This window comes from Argiope bruennichi, chromosome 5 (genome assembly GCF_947563725.1).
Source record: "Argiope bruennichi chromosome 5, qqArgBrue1.1, whole genome shotgun sequence".
Lineage (NCBI taxonomy): Eukaryota > Metazoa > Arthropoda > Arachnida > Araneae > Araneidae > Argiope > Argiope bruennichi.
This window is the reverse complement of record NC_079155.1, coordinates 47694182-47714147: the sequence shown is the minus strand read 5'-3', so window position 1 is coordinate 47714147 and position 19966 is coordinate 47694182. Positions and strand designations below refer to the sequence as shown.

The following is a 19966-nucleotide window of genomic DNA, read 5'->3' as shown; positions in this document are numbered from 1 at the left end:
ACGCTACGCAGGGCACTTTTCCGACTTCTCTATGAATCTTTGAATTTTATGACTGAAACTCTCTGGTTTCTAGAACTCCGAGAAACATATATTACTCAGATATAGAGAAGAGGAAACCTTAATCTGCATAAGTATTCTTCGAATCGAATGAATTCCGTATTCCGAGGTGTCCCGAGTTGGGTTGGTTTATAGAGCTGTAAAATAACGGAGTATTTATGGAATATACACGAAGAAACTATAAAAACAGTATACATCTGTTGTAAATTTAACACACTTCAGACGGTGATATCATTGCCTTTCATGTCTGTCTTTCAGTAAAATTGAATTATAAAAATATCTCATATAAATGTATTGGGGAAGATAAAGCTTTGCTGTAAAGTGCTATTTATTTCTTCTATCTTGATCAAAAAAAATTGGAGATAGATAATAATTAAATAGAAATTCCTCAGTTTTATCTGAAGAAAAAATTGTAGCTCTTTATCTAATTAAGCATTTCGAATTATTTGACATGAATTTGGAAAGCAGAACTGTTGGATTGAACCATGATAGAGTTATTTCTGATGATTAATATGTTACCGCTAAAGTGCAGAAACCAGTTAAACTGCAGATTAGCTAGCTAATCTACGCATTAATTAGGTTTATCCGTTAAAGTGTGGAAAATTGCTTTATTTCTTAAATTATCTAGGTAATCTGCGAATTACCAGATAATCTGCACATTACTACTAGACAATCGTTAATATGCAATACAATATGCCAAAAAATTCTTAGTCATGGACGAACTGTTTCACACTTTCTCGCTCATCTGACAACGGATCAATGAGTTTTTCACAGACTGCACAGTTCATCATATCTTTGAATTATTCGATAAGAGATGTTCCTTTCTTCTTGGAAACTTTTATTCTTTTTACGTCTTCAGTTATGGAAACATACTTTCGTTTTGTTATTAAAACACTATTATATTTTGAATCTTCGCTAAAGAGGTTTGCGAAGAAGCTTTCCTACATTTTATTCATCCATTCGGCGCTTGCTTGAATATTTGAACTGAATGTTCGGTTTTTAAATAAAATCACAACAGATATTCGCGCGCTAATAGGCAGAAGCGAATTTGAAAACAGAAGTAGCCATGCTACGCAATAGAGGTTGACTCAAATTATGATAAGCAAAAGCAACCTGACGCTGGAGAAGCCAGGCTAAAAGTGGAGGGAGAGGGGGGGTGGGGGTAGGGAAAGGAAATGAAGAAATAAATTTTAAACTTTAACGATACGGGAGCTAGTAATTAGGGTTTGACGGTTTTCAAACCCGGTTTTAAAAAACCGGTTTTTTAAAGTAAATTTGTCACATTCGAAAACCGGTTTTTAAATTAAGAAAACCGGTTTTAAGAATTCATATTATTATGTAAAAATTAATTTTGAACTTATTTTATTTGCTATTCATTCTATGCAACGGGGCAGCAAACACATTTTTTCAACGTTGCAAGTTGCGTTGGCCAGTACTTGTGCACTGCACATTTGAGCCTCGAATTCGTCAATTTATGTTTTTTTATGAACATCCCTTTTCACTTTTTTTTCTACGTGAACAAAAGTTTGATTAAGTTCATCTCTTGCTTCTTGTCGGATGTTTTGTCTATCGGTATGAAGTCGGTGCTAATAGTAACGTCAGCAATTTAACTGGCTCGTTTCGAAGAACTTGCGAAAGGAATAAATAATTTCCCGTTTTCTGCTTCTTGATCACAGTATTTAATGATATCATATAAAATTTCGTACCACTCCTGAAAGCTTTTTTACACAACTTGAAATAGCCATATCAATACGAAATATTCAGTTAAAATAAAATGCTGTCAGAAATGACATAACACTCACATACACGTGAAAAAAAAAAAAAAAAAAAAGAACTAAAAAAGTATCTAATGCGAGAAATCCAAGGTCAAAGGTGCTCATCGTTCCGCGTCTCACTCCTTAATGAAATGGAATTGTCGAAATGTGGTCTCAGAATCCTATCCGTGTCGAGTCAAGACAGGTTTGCTTAATATTGTTAAGGTGAAAACTGGGAACAAAAATATAAAGTTGTTATATTTAGTAAAAATAACGTAAGTATTAAGTATGTTGAATTTTTATGTTTATATTTTCTATTTTACATTTTAAAATTTAAATTTTATTATATAAATTTCTTCTATCAAAAATTAGTGTAAAATAAGTTCTGGCTTCTGTTTCATGGAATTTTAAATAAAACACAGGGTGTTAAAATATTCCATATTTTCTTTTGCAACGTTTTAACAAATTATGTCTTTAGCAAGCATCGGAATTAGATTAAGAAGTTTTTTTTTTTTTTCAAAATTCCTAGAAAATGTATAGATTAGATTATTTTAAATTGCATTAATATTAATAGTTAAATTAATAAAATTGTAAAATAAACGTCAAAAATATTTATTCAATAACTTTCATTTCATTTTTAGATAAAAATGAGTAGGTCGAAAGTTTGGGATAGTTTCAAAAAGTTCGGGATAGACAAGGCAATCTGAAATCATTTTAATAAAATGTTGAGCTGCAAAGGATCATCTACGAGCAATCTACATAGCCATTTGAAAGCAGTTCATAAAATAATTGTCAAAAATAATATAATTGTTTAGTTTTTTGAAGACCCTGAAAAAAAACTTACAAATCCAAAGACACTGAAAACTGAATTTTCATTATTTGAACAAACAAATAAAAGAACAAAAAATTTAGATTTGTAATTTGATGCCAAACTAGTGAAAGAGTATTTTCAATTTCAGGCAATATTGTGTCCAAAATAAGAAAGAGACTTAGCCACTGTTTAGTGAACATTTTATGTTTTTTAAAATCCTATTTTCTTAGGAGAAATTAAAATTAGTGAAAATAGTTTAACTATTATTTAAAATTTTTGTTTGAGTTTTCGTTATTTTGTGTAAGTAATATGTATATGTAATCTTTAATTTTGTTTTTTATATTTTCTCTTTTGATATTGCTTTCGTTTTTTGTTATTTTATATAAATTAAAATGAAATAAAAAAAAAATAGAATAGGGAAAAATATTTCATTTTTCCCTATTCAATTTTTTTTGACAAAAATTCGAAAACCGGCTAAAACCGGTTTTTTTGGAAATATCGAATTCGAAAACCGGTTTTTCAAAAAGTCGGTTTTTGTACAAACCCTACTAGTAATATGCACATTACCTGGATAAAATGCGGAAACTTTTGATTCCGATCTTTAACGGAGCAAATCAGTTAATATGAACAATAACGAATTCGAGCTTTAACGGTAACAGGTATATGAATATAGTGGAATGAAGTAGTTTGACATTTCAAGATTTAGGAAAAGGCTTTGCTGTAACAAATTTCTACTCAATCAGCATCACAAAATGCTTAGCAAAACAGTGTTACGATATTTCAATCTCCAGAATCAAAACATCAATTAACATCGTGAAGATATCGTTCAATATATTCTACTAATGGGATAAACACGTTACTAAAGAAATATATATTTGTTTAGCTTGCTAAGTCAATAAGCTTCAATAATTCCGTTGATTTGGGCATTAATTAACCGAAAAAAAGTTTGGTCGGTTTTTAAAATACATAAAGGCAACACACAATCCGTTGTTTATCAAATAGATTAATAGGCACATCATTAAATATAGTAAGTAATGAATAATAAGGAATGAATTACTACAAATTTCGACATTTAGTTTTTATAACTAATATTTAATCCTCCTTTCATTGGCTAGATTTAAGATTTTGCTGCAGTATCGTCGCCAATCTCGCAAAATGTTGCTAGCCGTTAAAACGCTCGACAAAAAACGCTATTTTGGATAGCGACAAAAAAAATTCGCTTGAAAAGTATTCACTTTTCTTTTTGAAGACAATTTGCAATTGAAATTTTGTGCCAAATACTTATGCCGATCAGAGTTTCTTCTGCTCTATATTTGAATATTTGAGTAATATATCTGTTTCTCGTAGTTCTAGAAACCTGAGAGTTTCAGACATAAAGTTCAAAGATTCATAGACGAAGTCAGAAAAGTGACCTGCATAGCGTTTCTAAGGAGAATTATTATCTCAAAAAAACTAATTGGAGACTTTACCATATTGTGCATCTATTAAATATTAAAATGAACGGAAAGTTAAGTATAAATTCAATGTTTATAATATAAAATATAAAAAGTCAATGTTTCTAGAAATTAACAAAATTTTCGAATAATGTAGCAATTAATTTAATTACTTGCTAGAATAAAATTTTCCCATATATTGCTGTCGACGAATGAAATACGAAAAAAAAATTACGAAATGTATATGAATGGATTTCATTATATCAGGAAAACTGTGGTTCCACATTCGTTTTTTTTATAAAAGTTTTTTTTTTTTATAAAACAAATTTCAATCTTTCATTAGTTCAACAAATTTGTTCCCCAGAAATATCATGCATTACGAATTATCGGTGAGTAGTGCGATTTAAGCTCGCATTGCACTTCCAAATGAGAAATGTAATGAATTCTATAAATTATCATTATGTATTTAAAAAGAAAAAAAAACTAATTTTAACTAAACATTTTTAATTCAACTTTCTGATTTGAGAGGAGTGTCACGGAGTTCTTGAATTCAAGGTTCTTACCCTCCGGACATAATAAATGAATAGATTAATGGAATGACAATAACATTACCTAGTAAGTGGTTATGCTAAGATAAATGGAGGATTTGCTTAATAGGTAACAAAATATTAATCAATTTGGAATTCATTATCCAAATAAAATCTCTTTATAAAATTGACAAAAGATATTTTTTAAAAATGAAAATATTCTTTTATTCTGCTTCACCATCATTTATTCTTAAAACAGTAACCTCCAAATCAAACCTTCAGCACAACCAAGAGTTTTCATCTTTTGGCGATACACAAGCTTGTGGACCGCTAACTAAATGTATCGCATAGGCAGGAAATAATATAGATAAATGAGATCTGTATTCAAACTCTAAATTAGTTTACGTATTATAGAAAAAGTACATTTTTTTTTTTCCTGGTAGAATCGCAATTAATATCTATACGGACTGAAAACGGATTCTTAAAGGCTAGTAATGGCTCGTGTTACCAAGGAAAACGGGTTAACATTCCGTTACCAATTTTTTTTGAATATTATTTTGTCGTCAATTTCCACCCCACCCCCTTTCGTGATTTGAAAGAAATTTTTATCTTCCTATACAAAGTTTAGAACATTTTTATAGTCATTCATTTTTGCTATATTGATCACGGAATATGGAAGTATTAATTTTAATAGTCAGAAAATAAGAATAAAATTCAAACTCCATAATCGCTATTAAAATATTAAAATAAAGAAAATGATTGTAACAGCCATCTCATAGCAATGATACAACTTGAAACAAACTGCTCCGTGAATGTCAAACATTGTTATGAAAAGCTACTGCACTAAGATTTGCGATTTGATAAAATTCGCATTCTTTCCCTTGTTGAAAGGAATAAGTAAAAAAGAGCGCGCGCGAGAGAGAGAAAAGAATTCAATTTTCCTTTTCGCCAAACAGTTCGGCTCCAGAAAAACGTGTTGGCAAAAAAGAAAATGCACTCCCCCCGTGGATACGGAATACTTTTCAAGAAACATGACCGGGTCTCTTCTGTTTTATTGCTGCAGCCGCAACAAAATAACAGGAACCATTCTCCTTATTTCACACCATCGAAAGGAAATACAAAGAAGGACCGAGGAGCATGTTTGCTCGCGTCACCGAGAATTGATTTCGAATTTCCTCCCCGGCACACAATATCCCTTCAAATCGCCCCTCCTTCTTCCATTCGCCCGCATGATTCCTTACTTTATCTTCAAGGTGCTTTTCATCACCAACTTTCTATAACCCTCGGATGTCACCCGACTTCTCTGTTTGTCTGTTTTTGAAAATAGATAGCGTCTAGAGCGCGAAACATTGTCCGTTTTTGAGGATCTGTTTCTTACGTGTCATCGCTCTTTTGAATATATTCTGTGGCAAATCTTCTGTACTTTCGGCATCGATATGGATGTTGGAGGCCTATTGGAAAATCCCTTTATATTGAGTCATCTGCTAAAGGGTAACTTTAGCTATTACATATAAGAAAAAAGAATTGAGGATATTTATGGAAAGTTTATGCTATAAAAAACGATGGAATTTCATGCCATTGTATTTCTTACATTCCATTTCATTTTGCAGTTAATGCATATAGCTGAATTTGTCGATGTATCTATCTAAAATTTCACCTTTTCATTACGTATTCCGCTGATTTAATACAGTGACAGTTTGAAATACTTTATAAAAATCATTGAAAATTACTTTTGATTCAAGTTATTTATTAGGATCTTAGCCATTCAAATTATTTTTAATAAAAGACTGGAAAAATTGATGAAAATATAAATGTATTTTCAAACGATTAAATTCTTGTGAATCGTTTGCACTTTTAACTTCCATCACTCCCTCCCAAAAAAAAATCTTAGTCTGTTATTGAATCGAGTCTTTTATATATAATATATAATATGTGTGTGTGTGCGAGCTGTTTTTATATGATGATATAGGCATTTTGTGTGACGTTAATAAAGAAGTTTATTGGTATAATTTAATTGGCATTGATATAATATTTTAATTTTAAATAGATAATGTGTGTTAAGGGAAACTGCATTTGCTATGTCAGAAGTCAATAAAATATCCTATCCACCGAAAGCATATCCATTTCAATTGCATGTATATCAGTTGAGAACCAGTTCCCCTTTATGGTCTGATAATATAGATAATCTAATAATACAATGCACTCCCGAGTATCCGGTTCGTGATTATTTAGCTTCCGTACTATCCGGCCTAATTTTTTTTTTATTGTAATTAAATGTGAAAGGCAAGGCGTTGCATTGGCAACGTTGCCAAGGCATTGTCAGCTAGTGTCTGTTACGATCCTCCTACGTGTCCTGTGCACAATACAAGTTGTGGCAGGAAAAGAGCAGCGTTCTGCTCGTTGTTCATTATTTCGGTAGTGTGTATCGGACCTCAGTTGTTGCCGCTGCTCCTGATTATAACTACATAGTATGTACAGTATTCGTAAATTGTTTTTGGGGTGTGCTTAATACTTTTTTAAGTCTACCACAGTGAAGATTACAGAGTTTATGTCAAAATGTGAACAGTTTATATCCTTTAAATTACTTTTTCTCTAATTAATTCTTGAAACGTGCAGTGCAGTATACAAACATATATAAATTACAAGTAGAGAGCCTTGTATTTCAACTCGACATGTTACCGCAGCTGCTTCTATAATTCATTGGGCAGCGGCCGCGTTCACATTCTATGTGGCTTGAGATAAATGGAGGGCTTAGTACTCAATAAGAAATAAGAAAATACGTATCGCAACAGTGAGTTTTAGTATAAAAACTTTGTCTTCTGTTAATGGTGAGCAAAGAAATGCGATCATAGAACTTCGGTCTATCCGGTTTTTTCGTTATCCAGTCTACCCTTACGCCACTCGGTTAGGCGAAATACTCGGGAATGTACTGTATATGATGATTTACATGATCTAACACTTCCTTTCCTATTCTTCTATACTACTCTGTATCCTCTAGACATACAACGGGGATAGGGCAGCAAAATAAGGGAAGTGTGAAACCCTCGAAGGCCATGACAAACCACAAGCATGAGTGAGAATGAAACCAGCAGAAGTAGTCACACCGAAACTTTCTCGCATATCCTCTAATAAAAGCGCTATCCTCCATCCGGTGCTTAAAGTTGCGGGCCAGGAGTAAGGCCTCGAATGTCTTGCACGGTATTGATGAACAGTTGTTATGAAATGTTACTGTTTGGTGGGAATCTAGCATTTTTACTGAATCTATCGATAAACAATTTGTGTTCGTGTGATCTCTAGAGATTAATCATTACGATGCAGTTAATACACAAGCATCAGGCCACCGAATATATGTCTTTAACCACGTTCTGGCGGACCATCCGGGAATTGAGACAGGCATATTTTGCCCTCTTTCCCCTTTCTTGTGTCTTTCCGGGATTCTTTGACGTCTGTTCATTTTACTGACAATTAACGGGAAGCTCCCGATAGAAAACCGAGGGTTGGTTCTACAATAGGTCAGTTGACAAATTTACGACCATATCTGTAAAGGCAACAGGCCGTCGGAATGGGGCTTTAGGCATCTTCTTCCGACTGACTGAAGCCAAAATTTGGTATAGAACTACAACTGCAATCACAAAATCCCATATTAAGTATTGAGTTATCTCGTTTGCATGCTTATAAATCTACAAACCGACAAACGGTAAATTCTTTGACGGATTTGATTCCAAATTTGACAGGTTTCTGTAATTCAGATGTTAAATCTGTACATGATTTTTTTTAATCTAATTCTCTTCTTTGGTTAGTTATTGTGTTAACTTATATTAGAGCAAACACACTTCCTCTGACTGACAGGAATTTTTCTAAAATTTTGAAAAAAAACTATCAATACTATATTAAATATATATATACCAAATTGCTTTCGTCTACCTGAAAACGTTTTCGTGTTAATTTGTTCACAGATAGATAGAATTCCAAAAATGTGCTTTTCGCACTTATTGAGGTCTGAAATGTGCAGAATCATTAAAATCTCGGGCTCTATTTTTTTTAATTATTATAATATTTATTAAATATTTACATCGAATGTGGAAAAATTACCAGTGGAAATTATCTCCCAAAACTTTCTCGGGTCTTTTTAATAAAAGTGCAACGCCTTGTATGGAATTGGCGTACAGTAGATACGAAATATTAACCTTTGGCGTAAATGTTAGCATTTTTACTGAATCTATTGTATAATCTTTGGCGAGTATTTGGCGATTAATTTTTGGCAAGCGGTTAATAGTATCCGAAAATCAAATTTGCATTTTAGACGCGTTTTCCCTAATCGATTAAAACCAAAATTTGGTATAAAACTGCATTTGTAGTAACAAAATTTCATTCCAAATTTGATATATTTAAGTCATTGCGTTTTTTAATTATCTCGTTTACATACTTCTGAAAATACAGACCGATAAACTTTAAACCCTTGTTGGATTTCGTTCGAAAATTGATAAGTATCTACACTATCGATGATAAATCTGTGTACTGAATTTTACCCATCTAGATATCTTTGTTTTGTTGTTATCACGCTAATTCATATTCGAACAGCAGGTCAGACAGATTTTCTTCGAGCGGATTTTGCTCAAAATTTGATAGACATTTACACATTTGATATAAAGACCGTATACCAAATTTCATTCACCTAGAACAAAGCATTTTTGAACTACCTTTGATACAGACATACTGTCAGAAGGATGGACAGACATTTTTCCAAAAATATATTTTTTCGAACTGAGTGAGGTCTAAAAGTGGAGATTCGTCAAAATATCGAATTCGAATTTCTTGATGTTTGTTATACTTTCTTTATACTGCATATACGAGAAAGTAAAAAGGGATGTAAACAATAGAAATAATACATAAGACATATTTTACCACATTTAATATTATAAGGTTATCCATTTTATGTATTGTAACATAAAATTTAAAAATCTAATAAAAATTCATTATTTTTCTATTCACTAAAAGTACAAGATTTAAATAAAGACTTCCGTGAAAATAAACAAGCATTTTCTTCTTTTGGACCATTTATAAAAATTTCTGTAACCTGTTGTTTTCCTGCAAAATTAAAATAAACAGACATTACAACATTGAGCTACTGATGTTTAAGTATATTTTGATTTGTGGAAATATGTATAAAAACTTACTTTTTGCAGTTCTTCCCGCTCTTGTGGTGGCCACGTGGGCCGGAGTGAAAGGTCACGTTGGAAATACGATCGAAGACGTACTTGCTCCACAAGGGTAAGTTAAATCTCTGAAAATTAATTTTCCAAACATAAATCGTGTTCATAATTTCTCATTAGGTGCATGATTTTTAAGTCAATTCAAGTACCGTCAAATGCCCTGTGCCGATTCAATTTTGAAATCCACTGTGCATTTGCAATTGGAAATTAAACCAGAAATTAAAATGTTTTTCCTCACTAAATGTTACATTTTAAATTGATAAACTAGTTGCACATATGTTATTATTCTGAAAGGAAAAATGCATATTTTAAATGGGACTACTCTTTGGATTTTTTCAAATAATTCATTCAGCTTTCAAATTTCGAACATGCCTTTAATATTAATTATATTACTTAAAGTGATCAACTCTGTATTACTTTATGAAAGGCTCTGATATGTAAATGCTAAAAAAAAAAAAAAAAAAAAAAAATTATTATTTAATTTTAACAAAAAGTGTATTAGTATACAGCCACTTAAAGTGTTTAACTTAATGCTTAGTATATCATCAATACTAAACCCTTTGATTTATTTACCAACTAGCCGCCTATGGCGACCAGCCGCTTCGCCAATCTTAATGTTCGTAAAAATTTTCAGATAAATATTTTATGTAACGTCTTTAATAGCATCTTCATCAAAACACTTTTATGCTCCAAATTTTGATATTCATATATTTTACTCATACAATTGTAAAGGCCTTAAGCCATAACGTGCTATGTATTTCTCTAATTTTCTGTCAGCTCCCTTAAAATTTCAGCTTTAAATCAAAGTGGAAATAATTAAACTGTAATTAATATAAAGAACACCTTTTACTGAAATCACGCATTTTTTTTTAATATGAATACTGAAAACAGAATCGTCTTCAGATTCTGAAGAAATCTGAAAAATCTTGCGTGCACCTCAGAATAATTTTCATAATTTATGTAATATCTCAAAAAATGCTCAACACAAATTTAGTTTTTAGTTTTACTTTCAAAAAGATTTAAATGACTTGAATAGCAATATTTTATTTTGTTTCGGTTTGCAAATATACTTCAAAAAATTATGTCTAAATTATATGCAGTTCTTTGGTTCTATGAAATCATATTCTGCGAAATATTCTTGACACTTCAACTTTTAAATAAGTAAATAAACGTTTCTGTCATCTGCTATAAAACCTGATCGATTTATGAAGTTTTGAATGGACCAATTTAAACAATCAACCTTATCATAAACTTAAGTCAACAAATCCTTAGAATCCTTGGAAACTGATGGGGGTGTCATATTTGATACGGTATATGATGTGGTCTAAAATCACCCGCTTTTATTGAGTAATGACATTCAAATTTTCATTAATTAGTTTTAATGCCTGATTGAATTGATTGGAGTGCAACCTTTTTTATTTAAAACATTAGTGTCTCAAGAATATTTTGTTAAATATGATTCACAGAGCAAAGAATGTAGATAAAAGCTAAACATTCGTAATTTATTATAATATTTATATACTCAGATTACTTAAAACGTAATTATTTACTACATTTATTTACTACATAAACGTAATTATTTACTTCATTACTAGACCATTTTAACACATCTATTTCTATTATTAAAAGTTTACAAATCAGCCGTTGGGCCCTGAATTGAAAGGATATATACTAAATTATGTTTGCCTTAAATAAAGCTGATTTATTGAATTAATAATGTTGATATTGTAAAAGATCCTAAAAATCCTTTTTTTGTATTTATTTTTAAGAAAATATTACATTTCAAATTTATTTCCTTTCATACAGCCACATACTGAATATTATATTTTTCTAGATTTAATGTGCAGTAATAGTTAACTTCTTTTTTTAATTTGAACTTTGGTAAAGGTAATGGCAACACATTGACAAAAGCCCATTTTTTTTCCTTGCACGCGTGACTTGTAAGCTAAGCTTTATTTTTATTTTGAGAGAAATAAATTGTTGAAAAATATAGTTAAAATATTTTTTTAAAAATTCATTAAAAATAGAGACATAATTTATAAGTTAAAATATTTGATATCATTAAAAAGATAATTTTTTGAGTTTTAATTTGATGTAAAAATCATGTTTGTGAGATAATATTTTCGGAAGTTATCGTCAAAAAAACGCCGAAATTTAGCTTAATTTTTAATTAATTAAAATTCTAATTAAAAATTCAAAAAAATCGCTCCTAGGTGCACATTCCCGACTTCCAAGGTATACACGTACCAAAGTTGGTAGCTGTAGGTCAAACGGTCTGGCCTATAGAACGCCAACACACACACACATTGAGCTTTATTATAAGTATAGATTAACTTAAAAATTAGTTATACTAATTGATATATCTATCAAATAAAAATGAAAGTTCAAAAATCTTTATACTCTACAAAAATCCAAACTACTCATTAAATGTTCTTCGAATTTTTTTCACAAATAATATATGAAAAATTTTCATAAGGATTTTGTGTCAATTAATTAAACTGTTACTTTTTTCTAATTAAAATCTGCTTCCATACATCGAAACGACTATTTTATTTTTATTGATGTCCTCCTATTGAATGAAAACATTATCGATAATAAATCGTTTAATTTATTTATCTCCGAGTTATCGATTAACAATATTTTATAATGTTTTATATCATTCTTTGAAAATTTATAGAAGAAAATTAACTTTCGATAATTTTTAAATTTTGTTTTGTTAGTCTGTAATTTTTCCAGAAGTCGCAATTTTAAAAATCGTTTGGTAGAATTAATATTCTGCTTTTTATTTGTTTTAAATGAAGTTGCGAACCATAACTATATTTTGTGCATTTTAATTATTAAATATTATATTAAAGTTTTTTATATTAAAAATTCTATACGCACATTAAAAAAACTAAATATGAAAAAATTTTCTACCCGAACAGGGTGTATATATCAACTAATGATAAAGAAACACTGAATAAAGATGAATTGCTTATAAATATTTTAAGGATTTTAAAAATTCTTTTTTCTTTTCATCCTTAATTTAAAAACTATTCTTTATTCCCTTAATTTAAAAATACTTTTCCCGAGCTTTCTGATAGTAACCATCACAATTGCCTCAAATGTGGCGTGCTATTGTTCGAAAAGTTCAATTTTGGGAACACTATATTATCAAGTCAAACTTAATACTGTTAAAAATTACAGAATAATAAAGAGTACACCTATTTTATTGTATAATATTACATTATTAACATTCATGAAAATTCTTGCTTTTTATGTTACGTTCTCTGACGCATAATATAAAACAAACTCTGGTGGTGGTATCTTTATTATTCAAAAGATGGCGCATATATTATTTATTGTGCTTTAAATATAGGTTTGTTGCATTTCAGGGCAAGTTTATTGGATACTTTTTTTATTAAGTCGACAGTATTAGATTCACAACATGAATATTTATATGAAATCTTTTTCAATTGCTAATTTTTCTATGCTAAGTGCATCATCTATACTTTAAAGATGGGAGATATGAAAAATAGTACCTTTTAGTATATGCAACTGCTGTGTTTTGGCGCACATTTTGGTTGCTGTCGAAGCAAAAGAAAAACTTGATCAGAGAAACAAATCAAATTGTTAATGAAAGAATCTCATTTCAAATATATGTCAGCGTATTTTAAACATATAAACTACTCCTGAAAAAAATTCACTTATGCCATAAATTGCGCTTTATTTATAATCTATATCTTTATATAAAAAAAAGACGATGGCTTTTTTTTTTTTTTTTTTTTTTTTTTTTTGAAGACTGCTATACTTTCTCTATACTGCAGAACTACGAGAAAGTAATAAGAGAAAGACAAATTCAGGACAAAGCAAAGAAATTTCTTTTAAACAACACGATTATCTTTCTAATCGATTTCTTTGAAAGAAGAGACAGCAAGTCTCACAAAGACTTAACTTACGCTTAAGTGATCGTGAATCAAAGTCTCCTACTGCCTTCCCAAAATAAGGTAACGAGAAAAAGTTTTCGACAAAAGACTTCTTGCGTTGCAGGCTACCTCCTGGGACCTGCATCTTTTATGTGGCATCACGTGGAGAACCCCAATAATTGCGAGTACCGAAGAAAAGCTAATCGCTGAGAATGATCATGAATCCGCAATGATGTGTTTTGTTGCCTTTGGTCGTGGATATTTTAGGATAATTCTATGTGGTAAACAGAAGAGTTGTAGTTTATGCATTAAGGCGAACGGCAGAATTCGAAAATAACAATGGATCGATACAGGATGAAAGATGATGGCTTATGTCAAGTTTTACATAATGCTGCCAGTTGAAGCAAATCATCTGAAAAATATAAATTTACTCAAAATAAAAGGAGGATGACTTCTTGAAGAAAATGATATCTCATGTTGATTTATCATTGATGATCATGTGATTAGAAGTTTATGATTATATATTATTATTATGATTAGTTTATGATTATATATTATTATTATGATTAGTTCATGATTATATATTATTATTATGATAATTTTATGATTATATATTATTATTATGATTAGTTCATGATTATATATTATTATTATGATTAGTTCATGATTATATATTATTATTATGATAATTTTATGATTATATATTATTATTATGATTAGTTCATGATTATATATTATTATTATGATTAGTTTATGATTATATATTATTATTATGATTATATATTATTATTATTATGATAATTTTATGATTATATATTGTTATTATGATTAGTTCATGATTATATATTATTATTATGATAATTTTATGATTATATATTATTATGATTAGTTCATGATTATATATTATTATTATGATTAGTTTATGATTATATATTATTATTATGATAAGTTTATGATTATATATTATTATTATGATTAGTTCATGATTATATATTATTATTATGATTAGTTCATGATTATATATTATTATTATGATAAGTTTATGATTATATATTATTATTATTATTAGTTCATGATTATATATTATTATTATGATAATTTTATGATTATATATTATTATGATTAGTTCATGATTATATATTATTATTATGATTAGTTTATGATTATATATTATTATTATGATTAGTTCATGATTATATATTATTATTATGATTAGTTTATGATTATATATTATTATTATGATGATAAGTTTATGATTATATATTATTATTATGATGATAAGTTTATGATTATATATTATTATTATGATTAGTTCATGATTATATATTATTATTATGATTAGTTCATGATTATATATTATTATTATGATTAGTTCATGATTATATATTACTATTATGATTAGTTCATGATTATATATTATTATTATGATTAGTTTATGATTATATATTACTATTATGATTAGTTCATGATTATATATTACTATTATGATTAGTTCATGATTATATATTATAATTATGATTAGTTCATGATTATATATTATTATTATGATAATTTTATGATTATATATTATTATTATGATTAGTTTATGATTATATATTATTATTATTATGATAAGTTTATGATTATATATTATTATTATTATGATAAGTTTATGATTATATATTATTATTATGATTATATATTATTATTATTATTATGATTATGATTAGTTCATGATTATATATTATTATTATGATAATTTTATGATTATATATTATTATGATTAGTTCATGATTATATATTATTATTATGATTAGTTTATGATTATATATTATTATTATAAGTTTATGATTATATATTATTATTAGGATTAGTTCATGATTATATATTATTATTATGATTAGTTCATGATTATATATTATTATTATGATAAGTTTATGATTATATATTATTATTATGATTAGTTCATGATTATATATTATTATTATGATAATTTTATGATTATATATTATTATGATTAGTTCATGATTATATATTATTATTATGATTAGTTTATGATTATATATTATTATTATGATAAGTTTATGATTATATATTATTATTATGATTAGTTCATGATTATATATTATTATTATGATTATATATTATTATTATGATGATAAGTTTATGATTATATATTATTATTATGATTAGTTCATGATTATATATTATTATTATGATTAGTTTATGATTATTTATTATTATTATGATTAGTTCATGATTATATATTATTATTATGATAATTTTATGATTATATATTATTATGATTAGTTCATGATTATATATTATTATTATGATTAGTTCATGATTATATATTACTATTATGATTAGTTCATGATTATATATTATTATTATGATTAGTTCATGATTATATATTATTATTATGATTAGTTCATGATTATATATTACTATTATGATTAGTTCATGATTATATATTATTATTATGATTAGTTTATGATTATATATTACTATTATGATTAGTTCATGATTATATATTACTATTATGATTAGTTCATGATTATATATTACTATGATGATTAGTTCATGATTATATATTACTATTATGATTAGTTCATGATTATATATTATTATTATGATAATTTTATGATTATATATTATTATTATGATTAGTTTATGATTATATATTATTATTATTATGATAAGTTTATGATTATATATTATTATTATGATTATATATTATTATTATTATGATAAGTTTATGATTATATATTATTATTATGATTAGTTCATGATTATATATTATTATTATGATAATTTTATGATTATATATTATGATTAGTTCATGATTATATATTATTATTATGATTAGTTTATGATTATATATTATTATTATGATTAGTTCATGATTATATATTACTATTATGATTAGTTCATGATTATATATTACTATTATGATTAGTTCATGATTATATATTATTATTATGATTAGTTCATGATTATTTATTATTATTATGATTAGTTCATGATTATATATTATTATTATGATTAGTTTATGATTATATATTACTATTATGATTTGTTCATGATTATATATTATTATTATGATTAGTTCATGATTATATATTATTATTATGATAATTTTATGATTATATATTATTATTATGATTAGTTCCTGATTATATATTATTATTATGATTAGTTCCTGATTATATATTATTATTATGATAATTTTATGATTATATATTATTATTATGATTAGTTCATGATTATATATTATGATTATGATTAGTTTATGATTATATATTATTATTATGATAAGTTTATGATTATATATTATTATTATGATTAGTTCATGATTATATATTATTATTATGATTATATATTATTATTATGATGATAAGTTTATGATTATATATTATTATTATGATTAGTTCATAATTATATATTATTATTATGATTAGTTTATGATTATATATTATTATTATGATTAGTTCATGATTATATATTATTATTATGATTAGTTTATGATTATATATTACTATTATGATTAGTTCATGATTATATATTATTATTATGATTAGTTCATGATTATATATTATTATTATGATTAGTTTATGATTATATATTATGATTAGTTCCTGATTATATATTATTATTATGATTGTATAAGAGTTTATAAACAGGCTTTTAATTAATACGATGCGTTTAGCGCAGCAGAATCAAAAATGGTTTTTGCGCCATAAAACTCCACTAAATCAAATCAATGATTTCTTAATCATTACATTTTAAATCGGAAGAACTGATATATTTTTCAATTTGTTCCATCAATTCTTAGTTCAATAATAATTTTTAATTAAAAATGAGAAACTTTTTAGCTATTAGCATATTTTTCATTAACTTTCATACCAACCAGCGGAAGCAGCCACCCCAAAACTTTCTCGCATATTCTCTAATAAAATTCTCATACTAGAGAACACTGCACACAGCACTGACATGCAATATTTACGAAATATCAACTTTTGATATGTTAAGCATTTTTCCTGAATCTATCGTGTCAACCTTGGCGAGTTATTTGGCGTTTAAACCTTGACATAAGGTAATAGAAAATAGTAAATTAGAATTTTTGTTTTTGATACTTTTTTTCCAACCTATTAAAACAAAAATTCGACACATATAAAACATTTGTAGTAAAAAAAATCACATACTAGATTTGATATATTTAAGTCATTGAATTTTTGAATCATTGCGTTTATATGTTTTTGAAAGTACAGACTGACAGACAGTCAAATCGTGGTTGGATTTGGTTCAAAATTTGACAGATGTCTGCACTATAGATGTTAAATCTGTATAAAGAATTTTATCTGTCTGCCTCTCTTCGTTTTGTAGTTATTGTGTTAATTTATATTCGAACAGTCGAACAGACAGACTTCCTCTGAAAGGATTTTACACAAAATTTGATAGAAATGTGCAAATTGTGTAAAGACCGTATTTCAAATTTTAACTATCTAGATTTTTTGAGTTATCTTTGTCAAAGACAGAAGGACGAACATTTTCCAAAAATGTATTCATTTAACTCAGGGAGGACTAAAACGTGTAAATTTATCAAAATCTCGAATTCAAATTTTTTGACGATTCCTATATTTTCTCTATGCTATGAAAGAAAGTTTAAAAAATGACCAAGTGATATTTACATTAATTGAATCAACAGCTCGAGAAAAAAAAAAGGGACGATTCGTAAAAAAAGAAAAAGAAAAAATCTTTTTCATCACATTTTTTTACTAAATTTTACATGATATTCTTTATATTACATGGCAGTAGTGGATTAAGGCATTTTTTCGAGTTTAGATGGTGCATATTATGAGGCTCCTACCTTAAATGAACTTTTTAATATTACTTCAGATTTCCATACTTTAACATGCTGGTAATTTGTTTTAAATGTTGCTGTTTGATGTTGAATTTCTTTTTAATTTCGTGAAAATGTATGTTTTTTATGTATTATTGCTCACAAATACGCAGCCACTCTTACATGCTATAATTAAACAGATTCTAAGTACTCATAAATATTGCAATAACTAAATGAAGGCAATTAAAACTTTATATTTTTCATATTTATGTCACAGCTAGACTAATAATTTTTTTTAATTGTCCTGTCTGTGGTCTTCTCCCAGCACAGTGGCAAACAAATGCTTCATTGGAAATCGCCAGTAATTAATGGTTTCTTTTATCCTTTCTTTTCTTCGAAAATGACAAATTAATGAGAAAAACGAATTTCAATTTTTTTAAGCTTGTTCCTTTCATCAAATTTTTAGTACAATTGATTCATTGGTATGAATGAATCTTCATATATGAACATATTCCATATGAATCTTCATTGAGATTAACTAATGTAAATCTATATCTCCGGACTGCGAATGTTGCTTGAATAAAGAAAACCAGAATTGTCATACGGTGTTTGTTTACTTTTTTTTTATCAAAGTATGGTCATAAGCGGTCATCAGGGAAGTAATATAATGCCTTTAGTGACGCAAGTTGACTTAAAAGTAAATATTTGAATAAACGAGAATAAAAAAGCTAATTACAAAAAACCAACATATTTCGAATGAAATCAATAAAATTATATTAAATATTTTCTTTCTAACAGTAATATTATACAGTGGAGCACGTTTGATTCAAGTATTTTTAAATAGAATTTGTCGATTTTTTTCGCTTCTTCCTTTTTTCAAATTTTGTACCAAAAGATAAACTATCAGTAAGATGTTAAAATATCATTTACAGTTTCAATTTATTCTGGTTAATTCGAACACAAAACAAAAAAAAATGCAAGAAAATTTCATAATTGAATAGTCCGTGCATTTTTTCCTCGCTTAAGAAAGTGAATAATTTAATTAAGACCTCTGATTCACGTGAGAACTTTGCTAAACTGCACTCAACTGAAAAAGCAACAAAAATTTCTCACTTTAAAAAAAAATATCTTTGAACACAATTGTTGCCATTTTTACTGTATATTTTCAAGCTTTATGAAAATATTAGAGAATTGAAAGTGCCAAAAAATATTGTTTGTTTCTCAAAATTACTTCCTGATTCCTTAAAATTTAAAATTTATTGATTATTTTTGAAATGATAAATAATAATTAGAAATCATAATTATTACTTTATATATTAGAATTACTTATTGCTCATTTTTTTATTATTTATCATTTATTAAAAATAAATCTTTAATGTCATTTTTATTTTAAAAATTATCGTTTTCTAATGTACCATCATTTACATACATCGTTTTTATTACT

The 19966-nt window shown here is 27.1% G+C and overlaps 1 protein-coding gene across 1 annotated transcript in view; it reads left to right on the top strand.

Moving 5' to 3' along the window:
• LOC129969582 (diuretic hormone receptor-like) overlaps positions 1-19966 on the top strand; it is a 365366-nt gene that overhangs the window by 327716 nt on the left and 17684 nt on the right. Inside the window, exon 9 of the mRNA XM_056084217.1 lies at positions 9769-9853. Within this exon, the coding sequence (XP_055940192.1) occupies positions 9769-9853 (85 nt within the window). The remainder of the gene's footprint in view (positions 1-9768; positions 9854-19966) is intronic.